The sequence below is a fragment of the Schistocerca piceifrons genome, chromosome 9, assembly GCF_021461385.2.
Source record: "Schistocerca piceifrons isolate TAMUIC-IGC-003096 chromosome 9, iqSchPice1.1, whole genome shotgun sequence".
Lineage (NCBI taxonomy): Eukaryota > Metazoa > Arthropoda > Insecta > Orthoptera > Acrididae > Schistocerca > Schistocerca piceifrons.
In genome coordinates this window covers 43,774,539-43,787,011 of record NC_060146.1, presented here as the reverse complement: position 1 = coordinate 43,787,011, position 12,473 = coordinate 43,774,539, and the positions used below count along the sequence as shown (strand labels likewise).

The following is a 12,473-nucleotide window of genomic DNA, read 5'->3' as shown; positions in this document are numbered from 1 at the left end:
ATGGGTTATAATAGCATTTTCCCTGTGGCTTCACATGCATACATGTATGTCACTTACAATGCATACATCTCTTGGTCCATCTCCTTCTCCTTTCTCTCTCTGCTCGTCACCTCCTCACTTTCCTATCTGTCCATCTCATCCTCCCACCTCTCAAGCCATCTTCTCTTCCATCCACTCTTTCTGTCAATCTCCTTCCCTCCCTCCCTATGCCCATCTCACCTGCCTCTCTCTTTGTCCACCTCTTCCTCCCCCTCTCCTACCACCTCTTGTCTCCATCTCCCCATCTACCCATCTCAATGTTCCCCTAGCAAGCCCATCCACATATGTAGCCCCTGAAAAAGAGATTTATAAATCACGTTGGCACTGGTGCCAAAACATGTGTCTTCTGCAGCATATCCTCTATGCCAGGGGCTTGGAACACCACATTTCCATGCCATGTAGGCTGCCATGCTAAGCAGGCCAATCAAGCAGACTGACATTACTCCAACACAACACAACTGCTGTGCTGGGCAGTTTACGTGTCTGGACTGGAAAACAATTTCTTGCCCTTGATGTGTTGGATGCCTTGCAAAGTAGATCAATAAGACAGATTAATACTACATGGTAGGGGCTTGCAAAATATGTATTTCTGTATCTCTGTAAATATTAGAGCTAGACCATTATAAACCACCAGAACTCCATTGCAGAGTGCAAATTTCATTCTGGAAACATCCTCCAAGCTGTGGCAAAGTCATGTCTCCAAAATATCCTTTCTTCCAGGAGTGCTAATTCTGCAGATTTCACAAGAGAGCTTCTGTGAGGTTTGGAATGTAGGAGAGAGGTGCAGGTGGAAGTAAAGCTGTGAAGATGGGTTGTGAGCCATGCTCGGGTAGCTCAGTTGGTAGAGCTCTTGCCATGAGAGGCAAAGGTCTCAAGTTTGTCTTGATCCAGCGCACAATTTTAATCTGCCAAGAAGGTTCATTATAAACCTCCCTATGTTGGTCCTCTTGGGACAAGGAGTTTGTTTGCCAATTTGGTCCACTTTGTTCCAGGGGAATGGGAGGAGTTCCTGGATCAACCGAGGGTTGGAACTTAAATAGTGGCAACTATTTATTCACAACCAATACAAAAGAGTTACAGGTTTTCACATGTTACTGTCCTTCAAAGTAGTCACCAGCATTGTGTAGAATCCGTTGCCAGTGATGTGGAAGGTGTAGTATACTGTTAGCAGAGCCTGTTGTGTTGATGGTGCGAATGGAGCCATCTGCTGCCTGTTGAATCTCTGGAGCAATTCTGAAGCGAATTCCACAAAGTGGTTCCTTCATCTTCAGAATCAAATCAAAGTCACGAGGACTTAAGTTGTATTACTGTTCATTTTTGGAGCATCACCTGTGACCAGCTTTGCAAAAGAAGCGGCGACACTTCCTGAGCAACCCACCCATCATTTTGCATGACAATGTGTGGGCGCATACTGCACAAGCTGTGGCTGCTCTGTTCGGTCGATGGGACTGGGAAGTACTGTACCATCCACCATACTCCCCAGACTTAAGTCCTTGTGACTTTGATTTGATTCCAAAGATTAAGGATCCACTTCATGGCATTCACTTCAGAACTGTTCCAGAGATTCAACTGGCAGTAGACCGCTCCATTTGCACCATCGACAAAACAGACTCTGCTAATGGTATACTACGCCTTCCATATCACTGGCAATGGGTTCTACAAAATGCTGGTGACTACTTTGAAGTACAGTAACAGGTGCAAACATGTGACTCTTTTGTATCAATTGTGAATAAACAGTTGCGACTATTTAAGTTCCAACCCTCATACATATTTCCAGCTGTATTCATATTAAGATAGAGAGTAAATTAGATTCTTAACATCAATACATAAGGCAACAAAGATTGATGTGGCTGAATGCTTCACACTTTTATATGAGACACCAAGACTCTCCATGACTTGCAGTTCACAGACTGAGTACATATATGTTTATCATTGATGTTCAGTGTAATTAATATACATATAACTTGTGTTTTTTTTTTTTTGGAAACAACAGGCCATTAAATGTGTTTTCTTTTTACTCAGTGCCTAGACAGGGGCATTCAATTACTCTCAACTAGCAACAGTGGTTTAAAGATTTATTTTATCCTTCCAGAATAATCATCTACCTCAACCAAGCACGTGTCCTTGTGCAATAAAGCGCATTTGCCCATATGAAGTTTGTAATGAACTCGGGATCTGCAGCACCTGGTGAGTAAATGAAATTTTCGAAAGCTCTGATTTTACAATGGGTAGTGGCTCACCAGTTTTGAATTTTTTTTAAAAATTAAGTTCTTCAGTTTATTCTTCTTTAACATTGATTTATTTGCTGTTAATTACAAAACACTGCTTTTGGTCACTGAAGTAAACATCATAACTGAGTCACAACCTCCAGCTCATAACACATGAAAAAACTCACAAAGATTTGTATTTGCTTAAATTTCTATAGGGGATTATCAAGGTTTTAGCTCAACAGATTAAAAGAAAAGAGTGTTTTTTTTTTTTTTTTTTTTCACTGCATTATAATACATTGCACCAGCCAAAATGCAGTTCCCCCCCTGTGAATGCTGTTCTTGAACATGGGATAAATTGGTTGACATTTATAAGTAGCTGGAAATCACCCTGACTAGTGCCAAATGATTGGCAGCTGCTGCAAATCGGTGTGTTGGAAGAGCTCTTCATATTCATGTATCTGTGATACCTGTAGCAGAGGTACATCAAGTACTATCATCTCCCCTAGTTTCTACCTCCTCTGCAGACAGTACAGACTCTGTCGTTACTTGTCCACTTGGCTGCAAGTGGCATGCCAGTGTTAGATCTAGGCAATCTAGATCTAGATCTGGTGTGGTCCAGAGAGGACTCAGGGTGTTGTACCAATCCCTCTAACCGACAAGTTATGAAGGTTAAGAAGACCAGCCTTGCACACAGAGTTTCAACAAAGTTCACAATTTTCAGCATTGTCACCAGAACTGATCATGGACCTTTGTTTCTGAGTCGAGTTGAAGGGCTGAACTAGAGGTTTTGAAAGTTCTGTGACAAGGTAGGCTATGACTTCCTGGACTTGAGCCATAGTGATGAGAAATGTAGGGTCCCCTTAAATGGATCAAATGTGCACTACACACAGATGCTGTTACTCAGGTAGTTGTCTGTGTGTGGGATGCACACAAGGGTGTTTTGGATTAAGTGACACTCTATGCAATCCAAATAGCAATAGCTGTAGGAAAACCAGAGATATCAGTGTAAGATCGAAAGAAATGCTTCCCACAGGTGAGAATATTAAAATCCTAGTGGTAAACTGCCAAAGCATTGACAACAAAGTGTCAGAGTTTGAAGTGCTCATGAAAAGCAGTGACAATCACAATACTAGGTACAGGAAGCTGGCTGAAACCTGAAATTAATAGCCATGTGATTTTTGGGGAAAATTTAAGTGGATGTGGAGTTGGTATATTTGTCACAGTAGACAAGAAACTCAAAGACACTAAGGCAGAAATTAAAGCTGCATGCGAGATTATTTGGGTACGACACAGTATCAGATATGGGGATAAAATAGTAACTGGATCCTTCTATCACCCATCAGACTCATATCCTGATGTAACCAGAAATTTTAGAGAAGACATGAGTTCAATTTTCGTAAGTTACCCAATCATACTGTAATCATTAGTAGAGACTTTAATCATCAAACAATTAATTGGGAAAATTGCAGTTTTGGTAGTGGTGGGTGTTATAAGACATCCTGTGAAACTTGACGAAATGCCTTCTCTGAAAAATACCTAGAACAGATAACTGGAAACGCCACTCATGATGGAAATGTATTGTATCTGATGGCAACAAACAGACCTCACCTCTTTGAGGATGTACACATTGAAATGGTATCAGTGACTATAATGCAGTTGTGGCAACAATTACTAATAAAGTACAAAGGATAACTAAAACATGCAGGAAGATGTATATGTTCAGTAAACTAGATAAAAAAATCAGTCATGTCATATCTCAGTGAGGAACTTGAAACTTTCGGCATAGGGCAGGAGCATGTAGAGGAACTCTGGCTTAACTTTAAAAGAATAGTTAGCCATGCACTGGATAGATATGCACCCAGTAGAACTGTTCATAATGGGATGGAACCTCTATGGTAGACAGTCACGTATAGCAACTTCTAAAGAAATAGAGATTACTGCATAATAGGTATGAAAACAAAACATAGAGCTATAGATTAGAGAGATGCCGAATGAAACACATTTGGCTGTGAAGAGAGCAATGTATGATGCCTTCCATGACTAATGTAGCAGAATATTGTCAATTGATCTTTCACAAAAACCAAAGAAATTCTGGTTGTACAGAGAATCCAAAGAAATTCTGGTCATATGCAAAGGCTTTCATTGACACAAAAGCTAGTGTCCAGTTCCTAGTGGATGAGACAAGAACAGAAATTGAGGGTAGCGAAGCAAAAGCTGAGATGCTTAACTCTGTCTTCAAATGTCCCTTACAATGGGAAACCCAGGAGAATTGTCCCAATTTAATCCTCATACCACTGAAAAGATGAATGAAATAAGTATTAGTGTCAGTGGTATTGAGAAACAGCTGAAATTTTTTAAACTGAACAAAGCTCCAGGGCCCAATGGAGCCCCTCTCAGATTCAGTACTGAATTTGTGGCTGAATCAGCCCCTCGTCTAACTATAATCTATCATAGATCCCTTGAACAAAAAACCATGCCCAGCTCTTGGAAAGAGGTACAGGTCACACCCACCTACAAGAAGGGTAGTAGAAGTGATGTAAAAAAACTACTTTCCAATATCCTTGACATCGATTTGTTGTAGAATCTTATAACATATTCTGAGCTCAAACATAAGGAGGTATTTTGAACAGAGTGGCCTCCTCAATGCCAACCAGCATGGATTTTGAAAACATCACTCATGTGAAATCCACCTCTCACTTTCCTCACATGACATACCGAAAGCTTTGGATCAAGGCAATCAGGTAGAGACCACATTTCTTGATTTACAAAAAGCTTTCATCTCATTATCAACCTACACCCTATGATCATATGGGTTATCAAGTGAAATTTGTGACTGGACTAAGGGCTTTTTGGTAGGGAGGATACAACATGTTCTCCTGGGTGGACAGTCATTGTCAGGTGTAGAAGTAACTTCAGGTGTGCACCAAGGAAGTTCGTTGGGACACTTGCTGTTTATATTGTATATTAATGACCTTGCAAACAATATTTATAATAAAATCAGGCTTTTTACAGATGATGCAGTTATCTACAATGAAGTACTATCTGAGAGAAGATGCGTAAATCTTCAGTCAGATCTTGATAAGATTTCAACATGGTGTGAAGATTGGCAACTTGCTCTAAATGTTCAGAAATGTAAAATTGTGCACTTCACAAAAAGAAAAAAAGTAGTATCCTGTGACTATAATATCATTCGTACAAATAGCTGGGTGAAACACTTTGTGGGGATTTGCATTGGAATGATCACATTGGTTCAGTCATGGGTGAAGTAGGTGCTAGACTTTGGTTTATTGGTAGAACACTGGGGAAGCGCAATAAGTCTACAAAGAACATTGCTTACAAATCACTCTTGTGACCAGTTCTAGAATATTACTCAAGTGTGTGGGACCCATATCAGATAGTACTAACAGGATATATTGAATGTATACAAAGAAGGGCAGCACCATGAGTCACAAGTCTGTTTAATCCATGAGAAAGTGTCACAGAGATACCAAATGAACTGAACTGGAAAACTCTTGAAGATAGACATAAACTATCCCAATAAAGTCTGTTAACAAAGTTTCAAGAACTGGCTTTAAATGGTTACTCTCAAAATATACTACAACCCCTTATGTATCACTCACATATGGTTGTTGAGGATAAGATTAGAATAATTACAGCATGCAGAGAGGCATTCAAACAATCATTCTTCCCATGCTCCATACGTGAATGGAAGAGGAAGAAACCCTAATAACTAGTACAATGAAACATACCCTCTGCCACACATCTTCTTGTGGTTTGCAGAGCACAGATGTAGATGTTGAAGTAGATGTAGAAAGATATATTGAACATTCAAAATTAGTAAGATACAATGATATATTTCAGTCTATGGCAGTCATGAAATCACCACAGCTTTCTTGCAACTGCTACTGCAGCATTGTCATGTAGCTGGAATGTATAAAACTACTGTGAATGGTTTGGCATTATATAACTGTGGAGTGTAGAAGCACAGTCAAAACACAAATTAGGACGTATTTCAAAGTTAACCACACCATTATAGAGTGTAGCAGAAATAAAAAAATCTCCAAGATTGTGGCAATTGTGCCTAGTTTCAAATGCAATTTTTGAAATCTGCAAAGAAACTCATGAAACAAACTGTGGTTGGTGCAAAGCAGCATTAAATTCCAAGCATACAGATATATTCGTAATCAGACCCTTTTGAACTTAAACACATCGGGCCAAAACGTATTTTCCATCTTAAACAAATTTCAGTGATATGATTACAACTCTGCTACTGTGAAATGTATATTTTACATTGCACTGAGATTTGGTTATTACATGTTGAAATTAATGGGAGACAGGATATTAATTTAAACACATTTTCCTTCTGGTATTGGAAAAGTAACAGCCAAATTAAGTGACTTGGAAATATGGACGTGAAACAATTAAAAATAGCAAGTTCTCCGTTTATAGTATTCCATTCTTCTGTTACCACACACAATATATTTGGAGCAATAGCACCATTTCAGCTGTCAAAATATTTGACAGCTGAAATGGCACTCGTGCTCTAATTAGCTGACGTGCATTAACTTGACTCAAAAGGTTGCATTTTTTTATCCTATAGAGTTTCACGACTGTTTGTCGTAGACTGTGGCTATATCTTGATTGATATAAAACATTGATTTACATTTTAAACTTTTGTATGCTTGATACACAGTTTGGATTTACAGAAATTATTTTTATAAAATGAATCATGTTTCAGAAAATAAACAACTCCAGAATATGATAGAGGAAAACATTAAAATTTATTACATCATTGGTCTGAATGTGACAGAAACACATGCACAAGCATTATCATCCAATTATTACATCAAGAGATGTGTAAACTAAAACAACTGACCCCACTTACAGAAATACCATAATGAATAGATGAGTGCTGCAGTGAGATGACAAATGATGAGACTGACACACGACAGAACAATTACTTGTTTGAAAATTCTATTTATTTTACCAAAAATGCTCCCATTCAATTTTACTCTTATTTTTGTTTATTTTGTTGTCCATTCAGTCATTATCTTCAGCTACCCAAAATATTCATCAACTCATTCTGTGGCTTCATTGGCAATTTATATCATTTTCTTCTTGATACTGGACTTGGCATGTGAGCTCACCAATCATCCACTTTGTGTTGTGAGAAATGAACAGTGGCTGCAATGAACTTCTACAGAGACAGCTGTTGACTGTTTGTCAAAGAAGTTAAGATGAAATTGCAACTCCTAGTGGAACCAGGTTTTAAATTGTAAGACATTTCCAGGGGCAGATGTGGACTCTGACAACAATCTATTGGTTATGAACTGTAGATTAAAACTGAAGAAACTGCAAAAAGGTGGGAATTTAAGGAGATGGGACCTGGATAAGCTGACTAAACCAAAGGTTGTACAGAGTTTCAGGGAGAGCACAAGGGAACAATTGACAGGAATGGGTGAAAGAAATACAGTAGAAGAAGAATGGGTAGCTCTGATGGATGAAGTATTGAAGGCAGCAGAGGATCAGGTAGGTAAAAAGACGGGGGCTAGTAGAAATCCTTGGGTCCTCGGGTAACAGAAGAGATACTGAATTTAATTGATGAAAGGACAAAATACAAAAATGCAGTAAGTGAAGCAGGCAAAAAGGAATACAAATGTCTCAAAAATGAGATAGACAGGAAGTGGAAAATGGCTAAAATGGAATGGCTAGAGGACAAATGTAAGGATGTAGAGGCTTACCTCACGAGGGGTAAGATAGATACTGCCTACAGGAAAATTAAAGAGACCTTCGGAGAAAAGAGAACGACTTGCATGAATATCAAGAGCTCAGATGGAAGCCCAGTTCTAAGCAAAGAAGGGAAAGCAGAAAGGTGGAAGGACTATATAGAGGGTCTATACAGGGCCGATGTTCTTGAGGAGAATATCATGGAAATGGAAGAGGATGTAGATGAAGATGAAATGGGAGATATGATACTGCGTGAAGAGTTTGAAAGAGCACTGAAAGACCTAAGTTGAAACAAGGCCCCGGGAGTAGACAACATTCCATTAGAACTACTGACAACCTTGGGAGCGCCATTCCTGACAAAACTCTACCATCTGGTGAGCAAGATGTATCAGGCAGGCGAAATACCCTCAGACTTCATGAAGAATATAATAATTCCAATCCCAAAGAAAGCAGGTGTTAACAGATGTGAAAATTATCAAACTATCAGTTTAATAAGTCACAGCTGCAAAATACTAACGGCAATTCTTTACAGGCGAATGGAAAAACTGGTAGAAGCCAACCTCAGTGAAGATCAGTTTGGATTCCATAGAAATGTTGGAACACGTGAGGCGATAATGTCCCTATGACTTATCTTAGAAGAAACATTAAGCAAAGGCAAACCTACGTTTCTAGCATTTGTAGGCTTAGAGAAAGCTTTTGACAATGTTGACTGGAATACCATCTTTCAAATTCTGAAGGTGGCACGGGTAAAATATAGGGAGCGAAAGGCTATTTACAATTTGTACAGAAACCAGATGGCAGTTATAAGAGTCGAGGGAAATGAAAGGGAAGCAGTGGTTGGGAAGGGAGTGAGACAGGGTTGTAGCCTCTCCCCGATGTTATTCAATCTGTATATTGAGCAAGCAATAAAGGAAACAAAAGAAAAATTTGGAGTAGGTATTAAAATCCATTGTGAAGAAATAAAAACTTTGATGTTCGCCGATGACATGGTAATTCTGTCAGAGACAGCAAAGGACTTGGAAGAGCAGTTGAACGGAATGGACAGTGTCGTGAAAGGAGGGTATAAGATGAACATCAACAAAAGCAAAACAAGGATAATGGAATGTAGTCGAATTAAGTTGGGTGATGCTGAGGGAACTAGGTTAGGAAATGAGACGCTTAAAGTAGTAAAGGAGTTTTGCTGTTTGGGGAGCAAAATAACTGATGATGGTTGAAGTAGAGAGGATATAAAATGTAGACTGGCAATGGCAAGGAAAGCGATTCTGAAGAAGCGAAATTTGTTGACATCGAGTATAGATTTAAGTGTCAGGAAGTCGTTTCTGAAAGTATTTGTATGGAGTGTAACCATGTATGGAAGTGAAATGTGGACGAAAAATAGTTTAGACAAGAAGAGAATAGAAGCTTTCGAAATGTGGTGCTACAGAAGAATGCTGAAGATTAGATGGATAGATCACATAACTAATGAGGAGGTATTGAATAGAATTGGGGAGAAGAGGAGTTTGTGGGACAACTTGACTAGAAGAAGTGGTAGGATATGTTCTGAGGCGTCAAGGGATCACCAATTTAGTACTGGAGGGCAGCATGGAGGGTAAAAATCGTAGAGGGAGACCAAGAGATGAGTACACTAAGCAGATTCAGAAGGATGTAGGCTGCAGTAGATACTGGGAGATGAAGAAGCTTGCACAGGATAGAGTAGCTTGGAGAGCTGCATCTAACAAGTCTCAGGACTGAAGACAACAACAACAACAACAACAACAACAACAACAGTGGAACTGAAATAGTATTCTAGTTCTTCCTTTCTAAAGGAACATTTGAATATGGAATTGAGCAATTCTTCTTCATTTCATTACCCTCAGTTTTATTTTCTGTGTTATCTATGAGTGATTGTACCCCAAATTCAGTACATATGACCAGAATTTCTTTTGGTTGTAAATGAGATCTTTCAATAATATTCTGCTTGCACTTCTGACAGCCAAATCCATTTTATTTAGCATCTCTCTTTGTACAGCTCTAAGCTTTGTTTCAAAGCTATTGTGCTCTAGCCACTGTTTCTTTGGAACTTTGTTTTTAGAGATTGTATATTGTAGAGGGGGTCAACTATTTATCAAAACTTCAGTCACAATTCCTCTAGAAGCTCCTGCCCAGAGCTAAAGATTTCTCATCGAGATATGGGACTATCACCTATTTACCTACCTTGTAGAAAATGTCAGTCTTTATACTTCTTTTAGCCGCTCTTTGTACTTTGGTAATTATTATTAAAACAATGGTCTCATGTTCTATGAACCAGTTTCAATGTGACTAGCTTGCAAGGTGGTCAGATCTTGTTGTCACCAGTGGATCCAGAAGACTGTCATCACGAATGGGCTAGCTGCCTGCTCTAAGTAATTTTCAGAGAAAGCATTTAGTATTCTTTCATGGGATGTCTTGTCATGCTCACCACTTGCAAAACTGGAATATTCCAATTGTTTGTTGGATGATTAAAGTTTCTTCCATGATGATAGTTTGACTCAAGAATGTATGTATTGGTGAACAAGTTTTTACTTATATTTTCGGTTACATATGGGAGTGAGCCTGGTGGTCAATAAAAAGATCAAATTAAATGTTTATGCTCACCATTGATCCTGAGTCTTACCCAAATGCAGTTTCAGTTTTTGTCTAAGTGGGGTTTGAGTTTTTTTTATTACTATGTCAAATACACTCCTTCCGTTTCACATTAGCCTGTTCTTTCAATGTACATTTAGATTTAAAAATCTCAGTTTGGGGTACTAGCCAGCTTTCTGTATCTATTATTGTGTCAGATCCCTTGTTGGATGACCACTTCAAACATCTGGAGTTCAATGCAAATGCTTCGGCAATTGATCACTTTTCTTTTCTTCTTCTTCTTCTTTTATTTTTTTTTATTTTTTTTATTTATTTTTTTTTTTTTTTGAAATAGTCTCATTAGTGAGGCTCATGTCTTTGGATCTTATATGAATATCTTAGTGTCTCATACATCTATCATTATCTGAGGGTCTATGTGCATTCTAATGCATCCCTGGCCCTGCTAGGGGGACACAAAGGTTCTCCATCCTATTGCACAAAACAAGAAACTAACAACCTAGTTTGTCACAGAATCTTCAATGCCTGTGGTGCAAACAGGTTTTTAATCTGCAGTAACCACAGAACATGGTGTCAAATATCCATTTAATTCAGTCTACCAAATACCTCTATGTGCATCACGATGTGATTGGTAATCACTCTTCATTATATGATAACCTCCTTAAGCTCTTCATACACTGTGACAAGAAATTTAGACATTGACCAGTACAACTTGCAAGCTTTCTATCTCTACATTTACAAACATGCTCAGCAAGCCACCATACAGAGCATGGTGGAGGGTAACTTGTGCCTCTACTAGTCACTTCGTTTCCACTTGCATATAGAGCAATTATGTCTATATGCCTCTGTATGACCCCAAACTTACCATATCTTCAGCATCCTTATCCTAAACGTGCATTGGCGGCAGTAGAATCATTGCGCAGTCAGCTTAAAATGCCAGTTCTCCAAATTTTCTCAATAGCGTTCCATAAAAGAATGTCATTCTCCATTCAGGTATTGCCGTTTCAATTGATGATCAAATCTACCAATAACAAGCACACTTCTGAACAGCTCTGATGTCTTCCTTTAATCCAATGTGGTGGCAATCCCAAACACTCAAGCAGTACTCGAGAATGGGTCAAAATAGTGTTCTATCCACTGCCTCCTTTGCAGATTATTATCCTTACATGCTTTCTCCATTCGTACCTCTTTGTAATGTTATGCCTAGATATTTAATTGACATGACTATGTGAAGCAGCACTCTACTAATGCTATATGGGACTGTCTTTCCTACTTATCTGCATTAACCTACAATTTTCTACCTTTAGAAGAAGCTGCCATTTATAACACCAACTAGAAATTCTTTCCAAGTTGTTTTGTATCCTCCTGTAGTCACTCAACAATGAAACCATCTCCCTTATCATACACTACATCATCTTTAGCAAACAGCCACAGATTGAGGCTCACACTGTCTGTCAGATCATTTTTGTAAACAGAGAACAGGAGTGATCCTCTCACAATTCTCTGGTGATACCCTTGTCTGCTGTGAACACTTGCTGTCAAGGACAGTGTACTGGGTTATATTACTCTGGGAGTCTTCGAGCCAGTCACGTGATCTGAGGACCTAATGCATATACTCGGACCTTCCTTAACAGTCTCAGAGGGGCACTGTATCAAACACAATCTGGAATTCTAGGAATATGCAATCTGCCTGTTGCCCTTCATTCATGGTTTGCAGGATATTATGAGGGAAAAGAACAAGGTGGTTTTCAGATGAGTTATACTTTCTAAATTCTTGATGATCTGTGAACTGGAGCTTTTCTGTCTCAAGAGAATTTATTATATTCAAACTCATAATATGTTCATCATTTCTGCAGCAGACTGAAGATAAGGATATTAGTCTGTAATTTTGTGGATCAG

The 12,473-nt window shown here is 38.8% G+C and overlaps 1 protein-coding gene across 1 annotated transcript in view; it reads left to right on the top strand.

Moving 5' to 3' along the window:
- LOC124716681 overlaps nt 1–12,473 on the top strand; it is a 130,928-nt gene that overhangs the window by 25,096 nt on the left and 93,359 nt on the right. The window contains exon 3 of the mRNA XM_047243220.1: nt 2,132–2,226. Within this exon, the coding sequence (XP_047099176.1) occupies nt 2,132–2,226 (95 nt within the window). The remainder of the gene's footprint in view (nt 1–2,131; nt 2,227–12,473) is intronic.